Source organism: Hetaerina americana, unplaced genomic scaffold (assembly GCF_022747635.1).
Source record: "Hetaerina americana unplaced genomic scaffold, ioHetAmer1.1.p SCAF_4, whole genome shotgun sequence".
Classification (NCBI taxonomy): domain Eukaryota; kingdom Metazoa; phylum Arthropoda; class Insecta; order Odonata; family Calopterygidae; genus Hetaerina; species Hetaerina americana.
In genome coordinates, this window is record NW_027286985.1 from 98,224,051 (window position 1) to 98,245,932 (window position 21,882).

At 36.6% G+C, this 21,882-nt stretch overlaps 2 protein-coding genes across 8 annotated transcripts in view; both read right to left on the minus strand.

Moving 5' to 3' along the window:
* Window positions 1–1,284, minus strand: part of LOC139691863 (palmitoyltransferase ZDHHC8-like) — a 183,415-nt gene extending 182,131 nt beyond the window's left edge. The window contains exon 1 of the mRNA XM_071589782.1: window positions 932–1,284. Coding sequence (XP_071445883.1) covers window positions 932–1,023 — 92 coding nt within the window. The 5' untranslated portion in view covers window positions 1,024–1,284. The remainder of the gene's footprint in view (window positions 1–931) is intronic.
* A 307-nt stretch (window positions 1,285–1,591) lies between these two features.
* The window catches only part of Iml1 (GATOR complex protein Iml1), a 104,924-nt gene continuing 84,633 nt past the window's right edge, over window positions 1,592–21,882 (minus strand). For all 7 annotated transcript variants that reach the window (XM_071589686.1, XM_071589685.1, XM_071589688.1 and 4 more), the window contains 8 exons: window positions 21,311–21,517; window positions 19,387–19,615; window positions 16,179–16,293; window positions 13,360–13,668; window positions 8,004–8,164; window positions 7,096–7,264; window positions 4,991–5,391; window positions 1,592–2,061 (listed from right to left, as the gene is read on the minus strand). In XM_071589686.1, coding sequence (XP_071445787.1) covers window positions 1,864–2,061; window positions 4,991–5,391; window positions 7,096–7,264; window positions 8,004–8,164; window positions 13,360–13,668; window positions 16,179–16,293; window positions 19,387–19,615; window positions 21,311–21,517 — 1,789 coding nt within the window. In that variant the 3' untranslated portion in view covers window positions 1,592–1,863. The remainder of the gene's footprint in view (window positions 2,062–4,990; window positions 5,392–7,095; window positions 7,265–8,003; window positions 8,165–13,359; window positions 13,669–16,178; window positions 16,294–19,386; window positions 19,616–21,310; window positions 21,518–21,882) is intronic.

Sequence of the window (21,882 nt, forward strand, 5' to 3'; positions counted from 1 at the left end):
CACCCAAAATCAAACCACAGGACACCGCGGTGATTGTGGAAAGGAAATCTATGAATTTCATGAAGATGTGAACCTATATTTAATAAGCCGTCTAATACTCACTAGCTTGATGACCTTGTTAAGAAATATTTTCAACTTAAATATCGTGAATCAACCCCATCAATGATAAATACAATCTACCTACAGTGAATACACACCAATTAGTAGCTGTGAACATTTTTCTTGCTGTGATAAAATTAAAAAAAGTCCTCCCGTCATAACAATAACAAACTGACCTCTTCTCCGGTAAACAAGGAAAATAACACATCACCTATCAACGTGATAACAATTTAAGTTTTTCTATAACTTGGTAAAGGTTATTACGCTTCAAAATATACAAGCTAGGCATAGCTAAGTAACATGAATGCCATGATGATTAGCATAATGAGGACACCACCCATTGAGATATTTCAATTGGCGGCAATGATTTACCTTCCTCTTCCAACTACCGAACAAAAACATTGGAAAAGTTCTACCGGCAGCGTTAAGTCCCACATCAACGCGAGTACTCAGAATTCGAAGATTGCCAATCTGTATGTCAAAGAAAACAATACGCCTAAATAGTCCCCAGGGATTGGAAATGCTGATGGGTTGTTGCAATAAGTAACAAGCCCTAATAACCCAATAGGCCTTAATGTATTCGGATGAAGCGTCCAAACACTACATTAAAACAACACCTTTTAGTGACAGTTCTGTCAACACACTTTGTCTTGCACTGCTTAGTGTAAATTTTCTGTAATGTGCGCCGTATTTGTTCAAAATGTAAACAAATTGATGGTATTATAGAAATAGTGAGCAATTCTTCGGGAATTATTGAATCAAAGAGTCAATTTAAGAAAATCCGATTTGCCGACTATTAATATTAGCTATACATTAGGTAATAGGTACTCACGGAAAATAGAAGAACAAAATAGTTGTGCCCAGAAGAAGAGTCCAAGCGAACGTTGCTGGTATAAATCTTGTTTTAGGTTTACATTTGGGCATCCTGTAAATATTGTAATCCACAAAATTATCCTCACAGTTTTCTGCTACAGGTCAACATGGCCGCACCTACTAACTCCAGTTTGTATCATTCCGAGTTTCCATTAAGGCTATCTCGAATAATGCCTTCCATTGCTAACATTCATACTTATTATTTGTATGATTATGTATAAATAAATTTCACTAATTCACCTCACAGACGTTCACAAAATAACGCAAGTACGACATATATAACCAACTGAGTGACAACGCCAAAAGGCACTATATTTCTCTGAGATATCAATACGCAGGAGCTCTATGGAGATTTCGCATTGAGCATGTGCTGCCGACACGTTGCCTAAGAAAAATTGAATAACGCAACGTAATCACCCATAAGCAGACGGAATATTACCATGCTCTTAAATGATGTATTCCTAATTTATATTAAGTTAAAAACTACTAGAGGGGAACCTGAATTTCCAATCGGTAGTATTTTGTTTATGATTATTACGCCCACCTCTTGTCAAATTCTTAGAAAAGCTGGCGCCAATTTAAACGCTCTCGTTCTTTTGATGTAAGAATTTATTTTCTCTCCTGGGGAATTATCATTCATGAAAAATGACACAAGCTTTTTGGTTATCATAAATATTATTTACATGCGAATAACAAAAAATATCTTATACTTTCATACATATGCTAATATTTACATCATACTTGAGTAGAGGTTTCCATTTGAATAACTAATTATTTTATACAAAAGTTATTTCTTCATCATGTAACATATATTTAAGTAACAACTTCCTTTAAAAGAGATAAAAATAAATGTCTTTACATCACAGTTTCATTACACCTTAGACCACTCAGTTAACTGTTTGTTGCCACAGAATCTTTCATTGCCCAGCATGATTCCCAAAATATCTTCAGTCGATTGTCAGTGTTGGCACAAAAGGAACGAAAATCCTTCAGCAATTTGACCTGGAATGCCTCATCACCCATTGCAGGTGTGGTTGATGATTTCCATCTCCGACTAATCATGTGATTCCAGGACCACAAAAATCCCATCTAAATTAAGAAAAATCCACGTTTGATGTTAGAAGTAACTTTAGCCATTAGGAAAAAATTAGCATTCACTGAGACATATTAACCAATAACACTTTAATTAATAACAATAGAAAGACAAATGAAACACTACTGAATAATAAGTTTTTTCACTGACCACAACAGAGTATGTTCACCCTAAAGATAGTTGCTATAACACTACGAGGAGAGTGAAGTACTTATTATTATTTTTTTACTATGAGTATTTAGCCTTTCAATGGCAGCCATCACCAATTACTAAAAATAGATGAGTAGGACTATTGAATTTTGAAATATTGGGTTCATTAAACAATAAAAATACAATGCAAGAAAGCATAAATTTTGAATAAACATCATTTAAGATGATTCTTGAAGAGCAAAGAATGAAAAATTTAGATACAGTCCAAAAACTCAAATATCTGTAGATTATTACACACCTCACTCTGACTCGAAACCAATGAAAAATTATTTTAGGACTTTGAGTAATTTACACTTAGGGAGAAAAATCATTTTACAAACGTCAGCTATTTGTTAAGGAGACCAAGATGCAATATCAAACCAGCCATACCTATGATTATGCAAGCAATCAGCAGATTCTTACAAACAGGAAATTTAAATAATTTCAAAGCGAACTAAAATAAATACAATTATGTGTATCCTCTCAATATATCATGTGCATAATATTATGTAACAAATTAAAAACGGAGTCAATATAAATCAGTTATTGAGGTACATTCATTAATATTTAATCATGGTAATTGGCAAGTGATGAATGTCAAAAAGCCTAAAAAATACCAAATTTCATTTCAAAGCAGAATAAACAAGAATGCATCTTTCATGAGCATTTAGAGCTTGTAAAGGTACAGACATTTGTTATTAATTAAGTCCTATTTTTTGTACCAACATACATGTATTGGCATTACAAAATTTAATCAATTCATTAAAAGTAGGCTTAACATATGTCACAAGTCCTGGTTTGACCATGACTATTCCAGTTTGAAGGTATGGCCCTAGCCAGTTTATCACATGACTGTTATTTGGAAAAAATTTTAAAGTGACAAAGACACATGAAGCCAACAAGTGCAGTGTTGGAACGTGGCAATTAGGCAACACCAGAACATGATTTTAACACTAGATGAGCCAGAATTCCCTTATACCTAAAAGCACCACTACAAGTCATTTTGATCACTAAATATGTATATTAATTTTTGCCACATAATAAAAAAATGTAATCATTATATGTAATCCTGGATGATAAATTTTTACTGTAGGCAAATATTTCAAGCTATATCAACTATTACATAGTCTATTTAAAAATAGTAAAACATTGAAAATAGAAACCACTGCAACTAATCACCAGCTGTGATTAGAAAAGACACTTAGATTGAAAACATACGGCTAAATAAATAATATTACTTTGTTATTAATAATCTGAACATACAATGTAATATGTAATGTAATTATGGCAGCGCAACATTTATTTTATGATAATGATTGAGCCTAAAAAATTGTCCTTTCTGAATAGTGCCGAAGAAATGTGCAGGTAGAGTCAACACACTGCCAATAGTGGTCTGCTGTAAGCATTCATGGAACCCATCTTGCCCCAACCATCTGATATTTCAACTTTTCAGTCAATATCTTAAAATTGATGCTTCCAGAAACCTCAGGAACATTAGGCACAGAGTTTAACAAGAGTGACCCTCCAATCTTGACAAAAGATATGCGATCACAACGAGTGCCATCTCTTGGATTTTCTAAGTGATTATTGATCAACCTACATATGCATCCATTTCCTCTTATCCAAATACACTAACCATTAGAGCATCTTAAATTGCATTTTTAGAATATATTTTACCAACTGCTTGCACTGAATTTTACTTTAATCTGAGACTTAAGAAAGTCACTGTCACATCTATAATAACGCACATTATCCACCTACTGATCTCAGCTGACAATACAATGGAAAAGGGCTTATTGAGTGATGCCCAGAATTTTAATTGAAAATTTTTAATGACCAATGGTGCTGCCATAGCCAGAAACAGGTACTCCCAAGGAGAGTAATAAAGCCTTTGCAGTATCTTGATATGGTCTAGTATGGTACAAGATGCATGCCTCACTATTATTAACTATTAACATCACACATAAATAATGGGGCAACACACTATACCTAGGACATTACTCATTGTATATACTGCTAGTCTCATCACAGTCTGCACTCATTATATCATGATTGAACTGTATTCTAAAATGCATTGCAGGATTGAGATGGTGCAGTGGCTAACGTACAGGCTTCCCACCAAGAGGGCTTGGGCTCAAATCCTGAAGACAACAGATATTTTTCAGTGGTATCCCGAACCTTACTTGAGGTGCTTTGTGGACAGCACTATGAGTAAGTATGACATCCGTTAGATGGGACATTAAACTGCGAACCCCTTGGCACCTATTGGCAAGAGTAGGCTAATGCCAACACCGGGTTTTTCTCCACTCTTCCTTTCCCATCCATCCCTAACGGCACAAATTCTTAGCCTTAGCTGTTGGTTGCCTCCCATAAAAACTACTACTAAAAAGACACACCCCCCATCCCTACACCAAATGTACGACGTTATGAATTACATCCAGTAAAGAGTAATAAAAGTTACTTTTACACATAAATTGAGTAATTATGTCTTTCAATTTCTCTGGAGAGCCATTACTTTAGAACAGGCATGTCTGAAAGTATTAAGTTTGATCACATATAATTTACGATTTGACCCATAAATGTATACATTATGAATGGTCTTATACCTTAAACGGTATCATTTTTATTAAATGGATTACTACAGATTATGAAAGAATGCAACGGATTGTAAGGACTGACTTGTTTAGACACTCATCTTTTGCACTCAAGCAAATACAATCAACCATGCGCACCCACCCTTTTCTCAGGTCCGCAGTCATCCTTGTTCTTCCCGCTGACGTGTCGGGTGATGTACTCCTCGTGCGGACTTGAAACAACCTCGTGGCTCAGGTACCTGTTGGCACCCAGTGTCTGAGACAGGCTGCCGGGGCTCGAGTCGGTGTGGTGTGGGCAAGGCTCCGAGGGGATCAAGATGAATGCATTGCCTGTGAGGTGGATGTACTGGTGGTGGTGGTGGGAGAGGATGGGCATGGCATTGGGCGTGGGAGCTGGGGCCGACGAGGGGGTCGAACTGCGGGGCCTGTTGCTGGCTGAGCGGGCAGGGGAGGACTCAATGGCACATGGCAGGAAGCCAAAGCGAGTTATTATTGCCTCCTGGAAGAGGAACAGCCTCTGGTCCCACGTGTCCTCAGGAAACTCTGAAGAAGTGCAGAGAGGACACAAGACAATTTCAGAGCAATCAGGGACAAAGTCAATTTCATCCTTGCTGGGGGCAAAAATGCATAACACTCATTTTGCCAATATCAGACCAAATACACATTACCCTAACAATATAAAAAGTAATATTAATTTTTCCACATCAAATGTCACAAATAAAAATTCTGTGCAAAAACAGCACATATTGTTGTCTTTGTGTCCTTCCTTAATCATTCCTTGTCACTCAATATGCAATCATATAAATACAGGTTCCTAAATTTCCCCTTTGCCATGTCAATACATTACAACAGTGCTGTGCCTCCTCAGAATGTTACTTTTACTTATTGTCACTGGATAAAAATATTTATATTAATCATAAATGAAACAGTTTCTGGTGTCACTTGGTGGAAATTCTTCATATTGAAATTAAATTTAAAATATACCTGTATTAATCATCTTAATGCAAACTTTGGCATGAAATAAATGCATTAACATTGCAGAAAGGCACGTATACGTTATTAATTGCAGAAATGTTCATATAAAAACTGCTATGAAAATGGAGTAGAGGCCTGATTTTTTGGGACAGTTGATGGAAAGGTTTTGGCGGATAATTGAATATGTACAAGTTCTGGGCTACTTACGACAACATTTTCAGGGGCACATTTAGTCTCATCTGCACCCTTTGGTGATGTGTGCAATTGGTTTTTTTTTCGTCATTTCTCTCTGACACAAACTTTCATTCCATTCACCCTTTTGAAAAGTTTTTAATAGTTTTAATTACCAAAAATTACTGATTACATACATCATCGTTATGTTAAAAAAAATTCTCAGTGTAGGTTAATGCACACGTAACGTTGTCAGTCATCAGTCAATCAGTCAGCCATTCATGCCAATTCCATTTCCTTGACTTTTAAGCTAAGTTGGACAGTATTGTTTTAAATTATTCTATTTAACTTATTACAATAATTGAACGAAATTTATAGATATCTCAATCGGAAAAAACAACTCCACTGATTTGGATTACATCCTGGAATAAGTATTTAGGTTCAGCTAGGAGTATTCTTTCAATACTATTCACCAACCCTCAGTAATATTTTCCCTAAAAGTAGATAATATTCAGGAGGGAACATGGTCAAGGTCATCGACCATCTCTACTCCTGAATAGCCATATCAGATGGCTTTTATCTACCCCTTCACACACTAGAACTTGATTACTCAATGAAGATACGACCATATTTCCGATTGATTTTGACAGCTAAATTATGCAATATGTGCTCTTTCTACAACTAATAATGTGAATATTTTACTAATACTATTGTGAAGCATACTTTAGAAGAATTATCACAGTGCAATTGTATGTATATCCATATGTTACGTGGGCATGGAAGGAAATATACTTCTAATAGATTAATAGTAATTAGTTGCTAAAATTGAGGTGAGAGGTGAAGGAATAGGAGAGCATAGGAGAGGAGGAAATGCCTCAGGCTGGAACAAATGGATAATCTGCTCATCAGATAACTGGACGTCAGACCAATGACACTCTACTGCCCATTGTAATGACAGCTCATACACCAAAACTACCTCACATTGATGCAATTGTAATTCAGGCCATTATAGTATTTACTGCTGATAAAATAAAGCTGTGCATAGTTATCACAATTCCCTTACAAAATAGGACCACCAAAGAGCTGTTAGCAAAGGAGTACCTTCAAATAAGTAGCTCTTGCTCCCCATGAGGCTCTCCACATCCAGAGGAATGAAAATGGGCCCTCTCAATGGGTCTGACTTGTGCGTGAAGGGTAAAGCAAAGGGGTCTGCGGGGATTGGCACCATTTGAATACCACATACTTGTGCTTTCCTTGCCATCCCATGAATCTGAAATTAGAAAGAGATCAGATTATGAATAGATTATATTGCAATTAATTGAAAATTTTTGGGATTTTGTTTTTTCTTCATTCTTGATTTTCCCAAAATCTTAGTAATTTAATATTTACGCCTCTAAACAACTGAAATTTGCTCCTTGATGGGTCCTCAAATAGAAAAAGAAAATAAATGAAAGAGTACAGAATTTGCTCTTTCCTTTCATTTGAATTGAATTTACTTTCAGTTGAAGTAGGGGTAGAATACTTACACGCATGTTAATATTCTACACCTAAATCCACCATAAAAGATATTTAGCACGTGATTATTAAATCACAATCAGCAATAATGACCTCATTATCATGAGTAATTAATTATGTTGGGACCATGCATCAAGATTCCCTCTTTACATCAAGATTCAGCTGCATGTACTTAGAACAACAAATGGTACATAATTTACCTCACCACAGAATCTATCCAAAGTCAACTCTGTCAACTATTTAAAATAATCTGATATGTTAACAATCTCACAGGAGCATTTTTTAAATAATATTGGAAAATAACTGTGTAATCTCTCTCCTCCAACTTACACCAACTTCATTCCTGAAGGAAAGGATAACTCAGATCACAGAGATTTCATTTGGCCATCAAAGATTGCTGAGACAGAATTGTTACTGTTGAGCAACTAGAATTACAAAATCAAATTTCATCTATCACTGAAAATAACCATGACAGTAAAACTGATTAAGCTCACCAGTTCTGCCACAATGCTCCCTGTTGAATTCACCCATTGCACCACAAGCTCATATGCACGATCAGGGCGGTAAATGGATTGGTATCGTGCATGGCCCCACTCTATGCGGTCACTCTTGCAATTGACATCGATTTCCAAGTGAGTCTTTTTGTAGGAGTGGACTGCAATGGGAATTCTTTCATGAGATACAAGAATGAAAAAACAAATGAAATGCATAAGTAGGCCATAGAAACACTAAGAATAATTTATACCTGAGGTAACTGAGAGGTTATTGGCTACTAGTTGCAACATTACTGTATTCACTATCATTTGATTAAAGGCTGTGCTCTTTAAGTAATCAATAAAAACCTAATTATCACCCTCAAACGCTCAAATGATGCATACAAGCACTAAAATAATAATGTATGTTTTGTCCATACTGCAGTTTTGTATAAAATAATTCTTTTGCCTAATTTTTTAGAGTAACATTTTGGAATTTACAGATGTCTGTGTCCCAAAAAAACCACTGATTGACTTTTTTTGTGATTTCACGGCAAGTAATGAGGGTCCACAACAATATTGAAAGGCTGTAGTAAATTATAACAAACACACGCAGTTAAAATACATTAACCCCTTTGGCTAAAACATATTTTTCAAGTAGTTCTACACACATCAATACAAAAAGTAGTTCCTGGAATTCAATGCATAAAGAGAGGCCTATCATCAAAACAGAACCATCCCAGTAGAGGCAGCGTTTGCTGGAGGGGAGCAATAAGTTAAATAAAAATGCAAAGTGAGAATATGTATTCCTAAATTTTTCTTCAGAGAACTGATAGGTCAACTTCATTCTTTGAGTCTGGGGTTAACTTCAGTTAACACGACCAAGTTCTTCAAAATTTGAAAATCAAAATAGATTCATTAAATGAAGAATACAATGTATCTTTCCACTGTCCTTTATTTACGTACAACTAGTTTCAATGCTCAAGCATCATCATCAGTATTCGGTACTTTATTTAATAAACATGAAATTCCACAAAGTTGAGCCGGGAACAATTGAAAATCAATTCAGATTCCTAAGAGCATTCAAGTTTTCACTCTCCAGGGTGCACCTCTGGGTACATTCTGTTCCCATTCTCACATAAATATGCTTCAAATTTCATTAAGGTATGGACCCAAAATGAGCATTCTATCCTTCAAACGCACCAAATCAAGACACTAGAAACAGAGTGAAAATCTGAACATTGGGGGCACTCCGAATCTCACTTTAAGAACTTGGATGAAGTGCCCGCACATTAAATTGCCATTCTGTCCCCAGATTCTCACTTTTAAGCTTTTGATATGCACACCGACCACCTCAGGCCTTTTAGCTGCAGTACTTGGTGCAATTAGTTCAAAGGTGCACCCTCATGTTAGGGTCATATCAGGAGAGCTTCAATGTATTCTGATACCATAATTAGGACAGCAACAAAACACACTGATGGTCAGTCAGAAAGAATTGGGATACACCCGTGACAATTCAAAGCACTTGCACCAATGATCGCTTGTATTTTTGTGCCACGCAATGGAGAAAACAAAAAATACTCAAATCTTTGGAACTCCACAGACAACTGAGTTATAGCAGATGTTTGATTTGCTAAGCTGGAGGATAACGTGAATAATTTCTGAAGTGCCAGGCTCCCACTCACAGACATGGCCTCAGTGGGGAGTGCAAACTGTGATCATATAAAAACCCAGGCAGACTATGCGCATGCACACATCTGCCGTACAGCATTTAACAATGGCAATCAGGTGGCCATGGCCATTGCCGGTGCAACGATCGTCCAAAGTGGCTGTGGGTAAACACTATCTGTCAAGGGGCTGCCTCTCTGTGCCTCACCCTTTGAGGGATCACTTTTTAGAAATATAATCAAATATTATATCAGCTTCACCATGGCAATAATTATATACCTTTCTTCATTATAATATTGATATATATAAGACAGTATAATACATTACATGACCATAGCAGTCAACACATATTAAATTTAATGGAAGTTATTTTCTGCTTTATATATTTGGAATTGAAAATAAATGGGGAAACACTAACAATTTTAATATATAGAGAGATCATGTTGTTATATAATACTAACAAGACCCAAACAGCTGGAGAGTGTGTGCAGAGCATGATAGATTGTTTGCAATCTCAAGAAACCCCTAGTAATAAACATGACTTCACTGGTACATGACCAGGATACAATGCTAAAAATCCCATTAACAGCATTTCTATTTTTGTATCTTGGTTCAAGCCTCAAACCCCACTGTCTTCAACAAGCCAATACAGGTGTTATCTTAAGTAGCTGTTTTCTAAGTGACTCTATGTTAACGAAATTGTATCGTTTTTCTATATTTTAATATTTGTAAACAGCATTGTGTTCATCCAAAATGAGCAATTAGATTACCTCACTCAGCTCCTATGCTGCAAATAACGTTATGCCAATGCATCATTCACTGAATGGGTCTGCTTCCAGGACACACACAAAAATGCCGAAATGGAATGCCAGGAGTACTAGGAACCAAAAAGCCTTGAAATTACTCGCAAGCTTGCTTTCCCTACCCCAGACTGAAAGAATTAGTATCCCTACCTCCACTGCTGTTTAATTCAAGATTCTTCAGTCCAGCATGTAATACATGACAATAAGTATAAATTTCATCCTCATCTAGTCAAAATGGTTTGTTTCCTTTATAAAATATTTAGGTATCATAAAGGAGAATGAAAGGTTATCAAAGAATATATGTTAATTGGAGATCCTAAATAAAAATCTATACAATGTTTTTATTAAAATAATTACCATATATGCTACATAAATATTGAATATATAACTACACATGAGAGTGGCAATTTAAATGTTTATCCCAACAATGAAAAGACAGCAATTTATTGTTGAAAATGGCTTTATTGATTTTTGAAGTATTTTCCATTGTAATCAATACGAGTACACTTTTGCACGCGCTCCATCCAATTTTCATCACACTTTTTCCACTTCGATTGAGGTACCCCCAAAACATGGTTTTTGAAATCATCAACGGCTTCTTCAGGCACCGAAAAACGTTGGCCTTGCAAGTTTTTCTTGATAAACGGGAATAAAAGAGGTTATTTGGTGCTAAATCATGGCTGTACGAAGGATTACTCATCAATTCGATGTTTTGGCCAGTCAAAAAAGTTGTTTCAGCCGATCTGTGAGAGCTTACATTGTCATGATGAAGAATGATCCTTCGTTGCTGCTTCTTTTCTGTATTTCACCAAGCACTTCTGGTGAACAAATGCTCGTGTACCATTCAGAATTCACGGTTCTACGTTGCTCCTATATTACGGTTACCACATGTCCAGTTATTCCAAAGAAACGTGACCATTTACTTCGATGTGCTTCGTGCACGAATCACTTTAGTTGGGTTTGGCTCATCTTGGAAGACTCATACAGTCGATTGCTTTATTGTTTTGGGCTCATATGCATAAATCTAAGATTCGTCACCAGTGTACGTAGATGTTATACACAGCTTTTGATGGGCCGTGATTGCATTTGCTGAGCACTTCTTAACATCAATTGTCACAAGCATCTTTTTGAGCTTTTGCCAAATCATGCGGGATCAAACGCAAACAAATTTTTTTCACTGCTAAATGTTCATGCAATATCATATTGATGCTTGCCAACATTAATCCCCAAGGATGCCTCAATCTCATGATAAGTCACATGATGATCTTCCTTTACTAGTTCTTGCACAGCAACAATGTTTTCTGGCACAACAACTGATTTTGGACGACCTTTATGACTTTCGTCGCTGAGCGAATGGTGGACATGATGGAATTCCTTATACCAGAGTTTCTCAGTGGCAAAGGATGTGGCTGCATTGCCAAAAGTGGAAGTAAGTTGATCGATGCACTCCTGTCTTGATAATCCACATTGAAAGTAGTAAAAAATCATTGCAAGAAAGTGTTCACGAGTTAACTCCATTTTTTTGCTGAGTCACAATTTTCAAGTCACTGTAAACAACACAAGTTATGATGAAACGACAAAATGTTCTGAAGAAAGTTAGCGTTAAAAGGGTCAAATTTTCAGATGGAGACATCAGATGGCACCTAAAGTACTTATTGTTGCCAAGGCTCAAAATATAAATAACAACCCTCATATCAATGTATTTTAATTATGTTTTGAAGACAAACATTCTGACCACTCTTTTTGGTGCATTCCTTCCAGAAATTTGAGAAAATGTAGCATCACTCATCAATAATAAAAATGTGAAATGGTTTCCTCCAATACTTGCCCCTGTTTTAAGAGTAAGTGATTTTTAAATGAATTGATGGCATTGGAACTGGCATGAAGAGAAATATGAGAATCCTGATCATAACTGCCATTGGAAAAATTTTGGCATTGACCCATCAGACCACTTGATAGATTCTGCTTCCACTATGCACAGATTCGATACAATATGATAATCTTGCATCTTTATTAAAGCAATAAAAATCAATATTAAAATGAAATGATATGCTGAATAAAGTCAATTAACAGCTGTGTTGTTATTTTGAGTCATTTAAAAAGCAGGAAGTAAAAAGTAAAAGATAATATTTCATGCATTCAGATTAATGTATCTCTTCCATCATCAATAATTATTAAAACTATTCATATTAAATGATTTTGTACTTTTCCACCAACTTCATTAAGATACAATGTGTTTCACCGACTGTCTGTTGTAAGCCAGCAAAACACGTTGTATCTTAAAATAAAGTCAGTGGAAAAGTACCAAAATCCATTAATATGGATATCAAATACTTCCACAAAGTGAAGCCTGAAACCACAGAGTATATTAACTATTGATCAAATAGCAACTAAATACCCAATTAATCAGAAAAACTTATTTAAGTTTTTCTGATTAATAGTTAGCTAAATAACTAAGAAATATGACAAAAACATAAAAGGCAACATATATTTAAACAAAAATATGTTAAAAATCTAATAAAAATTCATCATCCTCTCTGTAACATAGGGCATAATTTGGGTTCAGAAATGTAAATTGGAAGAATGTACTGGTTGAGTTAGATGGAGACCAGTGAGGATCATCAAGATAAGAAGGCTATCCAAAATCAAACAATCACAAATTTATTTCATGAGAGACCTTTACTCCACCTCCAAATTCACAACTACTCAAATGGCAATGCTGCCGCAACGAGAGAGAAATGCCGAGCTGCAAATTGTTCCTGCCGAAGCCAAACTCAAAAGATACCTTAGCATCACTTACTTACCAGGAATCAATGACTCGGGGAGCTGCGACTTCAATTTCTGAGGTGCCTGGTCACAAAACTCAATAGAGACAGTACAATGCCTTCGACTGAAAATTCACTTACCACTAAGTATTCTCTCCTTCTCTTCTTCACGGCAAGGCTGCTCCAGAGTGCTAGCCAAAAACTTGAGAAGCTGCATGGGATTTGGTGGGTGGGGAAGAGCCTGCTGTCCAGAGGATGACGTCAGGGGTGGTGGGGAAGAATCAGTCGAGACTGGTGACGACGATGAGTTGTTGCCTGCTGGGGTGCCCGCAGCAGAGTTGGCTGCAGATGTGATAACTGGCTTCCAGTCATTTGGGTGCTTCACTTCCACCTCAATCCACTCATTGATGAAACTTTCATGACACCCAAGCGGAGCAACATAATCTGGATCTGTTGAAAAAAGGCAAGGATACACATAATAACATGTAGTGTGGACAAATAAATTATGTGACACTGAGTTTGATGCTGAATGTCAAGAAAATTCCTGACCTGATTTCAATAAAACAAACATCGGCATTTAGCTAATCTCAATATGTGTTGGCAACAAAAGCAATATTTTCACTGATATTAAAATCTATTGGGGAAAGAAAGATACCAATATTTGAGCCCTAAGCACACTGATAAAGTTTGGAACTTTAACATTCGAATACTGTAGATTTGATCACTGCCAAATTTTTCTGCCTACTTTCGCTAGCGCATTAAAAAATTTCAAAGCTTAATCTTTATTTAGTATAATGGTATCCATTTGGTGTATCCAAAATCCTAGAGTTTGGATGGCTTAAAATAGCTTGAGAAATGCTGGCAAAATCAATCTAAAAGGTGATAATGTTGAAAAATAAAACATCCACTTAATATAATTTGTTCTTCTACGAGGGTCATCCGGAAAGTAGTACCCGTTCGTGCCGCATGAAGTGCTGACGACGCGAGTAGCCGCTGGACGAGGTCAGATAGCTTCAGTGGCTTGTCTGCCTTCTCTGAGCCAAGTTGCGTGACGCTAGCATTGCCTGTGTTGTTTCTGTGATTGTTTACAATGTTTAAAAAAATTGAGAACGCCGCCAGTTGTGAAGTGAGGGCAGTGATTAAATTCCTCAATGCAAGAAACGTTCGCCCATGTGATATTCATCGCCAATTAAAGGAGGTGTATGGAGACAATGTAATGGACGAGTCGTCTGTTCGGCGGTGGTGTCGCAACTTCAACATGGGGAGGGGGAACACACACGACGATGAGCGTTCGGGGAGACCGTCTGTCATCACAGACCAACTGGTGAGCTCAGTTGACGAATTCGTGAGGAACGATCGGCGCGTCACAATTGATGACATCTGTGAGCATTTTCCCAATGTTTCTCGAACAATTGTTCATGAAATTGTTAAACACCATCTGCATTATGCAAAAATTTGTGCAAGATGGGTCCCTCGCGTATCTCAATGAGCTGGCGGCGAAGGACTATGCAGCAGGAATACAGAAACTTGTCACACGTTATGACAAATGCCTTAATTTGCTTGGAGATTATGTTGAGAAGTAGTTTAAAGTATCCTCTTTCAAATAAAATTTTTTATGTTTGTTAATATTTACTTTTGTCTTTTTATTTCACGAACGGGTACTACTTTCCGGATGACCCTCGTATATTTTCCTCAGGACTTATTGAACAATCTATGTAGTTGCCCCCTGCATGGAAAGGAAAAGGTACATGGCTATGTTCGTTCCTAAAATGTATAGGGAACAACAAATTGCATCGCATTCCCCACCATGCCTGGCAACAGTGCTGATTCAGGTGAAGTGAAAATGCACTCTATGGGCTTACATACCTTTGATTGAATTCCACCTTTATAACAAAAAAAATAAAATTTATACACATTTACAAAAGTTGGGTTAGTATTGTGAATACAATTTGGCCGTGACTGAACCAATAATATTTTGAATGGTAATGCCCCAAACTTTGTAATTGCTCTTCTGGGCTCAAAAGTTGGTCTTTTTTACTTTCCACTCAGATGGCATGATTTTGATAGCTTTTAAAAAATAATAATTGTAACCAACCAATTTAAATGTTAAAAAGTTAAAATGTCAACGTCTGTTTCATTGAAATCAGCTTAGGAATTTTCTTGGAAGTCAACATCAAATTCAAGGTTATTATCCAGAAGAAATAATTGCTGCACTTAATAACAGTCTTATATATCATGACGTCTATTAGCAGATTGTTTATTCAAACAAAAATGTCAGCTATACAAGGAAAAATGTTGCAAAAATTACTTCACAGTGTATAATAAAATGTACAAAATGCAACTTTCCCTCGACTTATAGACAATGGAGGAGCTGTCAGAACAACGCTGAAACTTATAACAAGGCAAATCCTAGCCCCTAACTTTTGATCATTAACCCATATTTAAGCTTTCATCTTTATAACTCACATAACTAAGGAATTAAAGTAATTTCAGCCCAGTTCATTGTATAAGTATTAAATGTGAAATCTTATGAATGTTACTTCCTAAAAATGTAGACAAATTTACAAGTAGGTACAAGACAACATTACAACTTGGACAGTAAATGTAGCTGCAAAAAAATGAGTTTATTATAGGGGAATGACTACTCCAAATTCGTTAACCTCAGTCATAATAAAAAAGGGATTAAATGTAAAGGTCCATAATACAGTCATTCATAAAACATCACAAAAGAAGAGGTTTTTTAAAAATTGGAGACCTCATCAAAGTATACAAAGTACCTGTCAGGATTAAGCCATTTTTATAAATAGGAAGGAAATTAAAGACAATGCACAACTTTGTATGGATGCACATCACCTTTCATTGAATTGAAAGATGAGCAAGTCATTGTTCCGTGCAATTCAGATTTGTGTCCGAGTTGTCATCAGTACCTTGGGTGCAATAGTTAATGATTTTAGAATTACCTTTCTGTGCATCCTTCTCTTGTTGGACCACATGATAGAGATAAAATCCCACGATGAAAGGCTGAGTGAAGTCACCAGAAGCATGACAGATTAGTTGATCTTTCTGAATCATACTCTGGAATTAGAAATATTCCAAGCTAATTTACTCCATAAATGAAGGACTAAGGCACTACAACCCCTAGCAAACATCCAACTGAAGCCAGAGTCACTCAAAAATAAGACCATAGCTTTTCACTGGATAGCGAAATACTTTTACAAATACACACATTGCTGTCACAGCAACAGTGCAGTATAAGAGATCAGCCACTAATTCGGACAATATGTCAATTCATGGTGAGCGAATTGCTATCAAAATAATACCCTCGTAAAAATTTACAATAGATTCTGGTTGATATCCTTAAACATTTAATGAAAATACCAAAAGCAGAGGATAGGCCACCTTGAAAGTCATAGAAACTTATAAATAGTGATTATAAAATCACCATTAACAATGATGAGAACTCAATATAGCAAGCGATTTTTTTGGAATTGTGAGCTGTAAATATATCAACACTAATTGTTATAACCAATATTGTGCAATTTATTAATTAAACCTCAACATAGAGGAGATGAGGGTGTGAGCTAATGGGAAAGGTTTAGTCCATGTGCAGATAGACAATGTCAGGGGACATACAAGTCCCAAGTATTACAATCAAACTTGCCTTGAAAAAATAACCTGACATCTCAAATCCAATCAATATCACAAAAGATAATAACTAAAATCTGTCAAAGAAAAAAACAACGCACTTAAAGAAAACATCCAAACATCAATCTCTAACACAAAAAAAAAGAAAATCCCCATCTTATTAACATGTTTCTCAATGAACAATAACAAAAATCAAACCTAAGCTGTTGCATAAAATTTTTACACACAACAAATTACTATATAGATTGTTTTCATCTTTTCTTTAAAGTATTTACCCTATTGGAAAAGGGCTTAAATAGCCAAACACAAGCTAATCCCAGTGTCCTTAATTTTATTGGAGCAGCAGTAGGTAGGAAGGAGGAAATACGCAATAGATAAATGTAACAATTATCAAAAGTTTTGCTGTTTATTTAAATCCTTCTAATCTGCCAGATTAAACCTTTCCTATTAGCTAACACTTTCCTCTCCTGTTTCCTCAAAAACCAATCATTCATAACACATACCCCTCTAATTAACCTTAACCATCCCTAATCCCTCTAATTGACGTTGACCCCCTCTTCCCCTAATCTTCCTATCAGCTACTCCTCATACTCTGATGAAGGTAGCTGGGACCACCAAAATATTAAGTCTTAAGAGAGTGTTCTTTTCTTCTATTTTCCTATTTATGATTCTATATTCGTGTGTGCATTGTGTCAACATTTAGCTTCACAATGGTATCGTTTCTTTCAACAATTTTACTACATTTCATTAGCCTGTCTCAACCCCTGCCTTCAAGCTGTGCCTTCAGTCAATGTGCCAATAGTCATGGCTAACTTTTTCATTTTCTATCTCTCCTTTCACCACTCTTTTCTTTCTCAATTTCTGTCGATCATCCATTTTCCTTTTCTATTCAAAACCTGTCTCTTTTCTAACCTTATCCCCTTCCCCCCAGTAGGGCTGCCCATTATCCCATCACTGTTCGGCTACTTAATATAAAAATATATTCCTTCCAATTAGTGCAGTATATCTGCCATTCTGAGTTTCTCTCTTCATGCAATTCAATGGGCATGTTTCTAAATGGATTTTGTATTTAATTCCCATCTTCTGGTCTGTTGCCTGACCTAAATCTTCCCTACATTCTTTCATTCTTATTGCATTCAAACAATCAATCAAATTCTACCTCTAGATTCACACACAATTCAATAATCTGGCATATACACACTGTACACCTTCATGACACCCTATTAAAATTATTACTTTAAGCAACCCCTATCTCCTTGCAAATATTGAAAAAATTCAAAAGAGAGTGCTTTGGACCATTTTAGTTTCCAAAAAATCTTTTAAAAAACTTTCTACTCTTTAGACCACCTATATTCATTATGGTCTGTCATTACTACTACATATCTCAATCTCCTACCCTTCTCCTCCAACCTAAACCTATCCAATCCTGATCTTGCTGCCCCTTTTTGCTAACCACCTCCAGCACCATAAATGCCCAGTATTCCTAAACACACTCAGCTGAAGATAAAGTCTTATTACTTTTTTGACTCTCTTGACTCCAAAATAAAAATCCCTTCCAACAAAGAACTCTCCTTATCACCAACCCCCAAAATCAATCATATCACTACTCTTACTGACACCCTCAATTTCTGTCATAATTCAAAGTGGACGGTTTTTTGGAATAGCCAACCTATACATCAGCAAGAGGCTACACCTATCAACACTGAATTCTTAAAATTAAGTGACTCATGCCCCCACCAAATGAAACCCTTTCCTCAAATTATCCAGTAGAGATCTTTAACAACCACCTCCTATCCAAAATCTCTACGCTTTCCTTCCTCAATTCTTTTAAACCTAAGAACAATCTTTCCACATCTGAAACATTTGCTTTACAAAACTCATCCAACAATCCCAACTTCGTGATCATTTCAGCAGATAAAGGCTCCACAGTTGTAGTACTTAACCCCACAGATTACATAAAATAGGTTAAGACACAGCTTAATGACACCACCTCATATGCAGCCACTCCAACTGATCCAAAGCCTAACTTTAACCAAGAAATCACGACCTTCTTAAAGACAGCGGTCCCCACAAAGGCCTATTTGACAAAGACATCTTAAATCTTTCCCCACATAACCCTAGCACCCTTCAGTCCTACATTCTTCCAAAAATTCATAAACTTAACATTCCTGGCCAACCCATTATTTCTTCCTGTAATTCCCCAACATAAATTACAAAAGATAGACTTCACAGGCAAAATTCTTCTCCACAAACCAAGACCTGTTAAAAAGAGATCTGATCTTGAATTTTCCAGTCTACAGCAGTGATGCTACGGTAGCGTCACAGTGCACAGTGGAAGGAGACAGCTTAACCAGCTTTTAGACAGCCTTGGCATCACTCCTCTACAACAGAAAATTCAAGTTTGGTTCCTTATTTGACAGGCCTTGCATGAGGAATGACAAAATACAATGAAAAGGAACCTAAATGAAACAAGCAATGCACTGCCATAATCAGAAATAATAATGAGAAGGAAATGTTCCAAACCTCAGCAATGGCAACAGCCTTGGCAGAAGAGTCAACACCTTCCACATGTGCCATGAGCCACAGCACCATGTCAGCACTAACAAAGGTCATCGAGGGCAAGCCAGGGTGTTGAGAGATGAAGCCCACTCCAGCCGAGCCTGGAGCCTTCATTGCCTCCAGGATTTCTGCATTAGTGACACTCGAGCGCAAGCGACGGATTTCACTGCCACCTCCACTCCCCTGAGAGCCACTGAAAGGTGCAATGGGGAGAGAGTGTACAAAGGGCTAAACAAAACCAAGGGCAAGATCACGGGAGACCAAGCTTAGACAATGTAAAATGTGCGTAAATCAGGATGCCTCCCTGAAAATTACAGTTGCCACACTTTTCACCTGATGCAAAAACTTTGTTTCAAACATCAAATAGCCCTCTCATGGAACTGCAGTCATATTTAAATCAAATTTAAAATAATTTTTAATTTCTGAAGGAAGAAATGGCTAAAATTTTTGTACTTTTTAAAATTGTAATTTAAAACCACATGAATGAATATTAATATGCTATTTCGTTTAATGCCAAATAATGATTAGTACATGTGGCTGAATACTTCTCCAGCACCATAGACATCAAATTACTTTCCATTGGCATTCACAGACAAAAACTACGTAAGACCCAAACAGAAACTGAGAGGGGCTCATTGGTTTTCTAACCAGTGTCATAATTTCTTTCATTTTTTATCTCGAGTGTTCATCATCCTTTTTTTACTGCCATTGTGTTCTATAATCCTGGCCAATCCACATTCAGCTGGTGCCAACATTCATGGTGCATCAAAAAATTAAGAATCATTGCCTTGCACAGCCATTTCTTTCAAAAAAACTGTTTAATGCAGAACCAACTTTGATGATTTCATTTGGCTGAAACTTGGCAGGATTACTCGCTTGCTCTACATCGATTCTTCAGCAATGTTAGCCACTCTTTCTTAACAATCTCTGCTGGTACAACTGAACTTAATCAACTATCTGTAATGGTATTCCCACTTCTATTCCACAGATTAGATTGGACTTCATGATCACACGTTAGCCTAAGCCCATTTCAATTTTCTCATAATAGATACCTTTCAATATTATAATTATTTTGCACATCGACTATAATCATAATTAACCTGCATAGGGAAAGGAACTGGCCCCCATACCCTGACGTGTGAATTTTACATGCTGTCGGGCTTAGTACTGGGTGACCTTTACCATCACCTACCAAACTGACCTTCATGTTGATTACTGTATTTATGGATTTTACATAAAAACATGGAGGAAAAACTTTTTAATATTAGAATCATTACTTGAAAGACAATTATAAAATCATATTAGCATATTTAATGCAGTACTAACTAATAAATTCAAGATCATTTTTTGCACAATTAAGAATGAATACTTATGGCTAGTTAGTCATTTTTCCCATCTTTCGGGCAATTTTTGGTTACCAAGCCAGTAAAAATCATTCCTTTTTGCCGCGAATCATTCATTGAGCCATTTTTTTAACAACTTTTTGGTGGGTTTCATTGTTCCTTGGCTGCAACATCTAAGTTATCACTTTTGAAACTTTTCACAAGTATCTTGTGATGGAGCGTGTGCACCATAAGTTTCTCGAAGTAATTTCTATGATTCAGCAGCAGTTTTCTTCAAATGAAAACAAAAAAAATAATGCAGTCCACAAATGGTCTTGGCTTGGTATAAATATCAACATATTACAGCAACACAACGCTATGTTAACACTTTTTCAATTTATCAATCTTGCGCGTCTGACTTTTGTTGATGGCACAACAAAATGGCAGAAGTGTTAAATCTTTATGCATCAAACTGCATTGGTACACCATCTGTTGTCTGAAATCTGCATTTCATACTTATACACCTGGTATATCTGCTGCGCATTTTGGCCATCCCTAACACCCACCTGTCATCATTGCCGGTGGCATCAGAGTGAGAGGCTGTATCCATCTGCAGGTCCATGGAGAGTGATGTGGGGGTCACACCAGCTGTCCCTGGAGTCCCAGGGGTCGTCTTTGAGCCATCCCCCACTGCCTCACTTGCTGGCGACACGCGTCCACTCCCACTCCCGCTGCTCTCTGTCTTCACGCGTTCCATCACCTTTGACCCCGATCTGCCAGAGTAGGTCATCAAAATTTGTCTCAGAAAAAGTTTTTAATTAACTAACTAGTTGATAACAATGACAAATATTCAAATAGATCTTAAAGACCCAATCTAGGCACTCCATGTGACGTACCATCATTTTCTGATAATTGGAAAACATTCAAGTGGCTTGAAAGAGTAATGAAAAAGCACATTTATAAAACTCAAACAAAAACTAACATCAAGGATTCCTAGCAAGACATGACTATGTAAAATGAATCAAGCAAATCCCATTGTTGGATAATTCGTGATATTAGTAATCGAACTGCAAACCAAACAGAAATGACTGGTCCAAGTTACATGGTGATGAAAATTAGCCTTTAGTTTTCGAAAAGT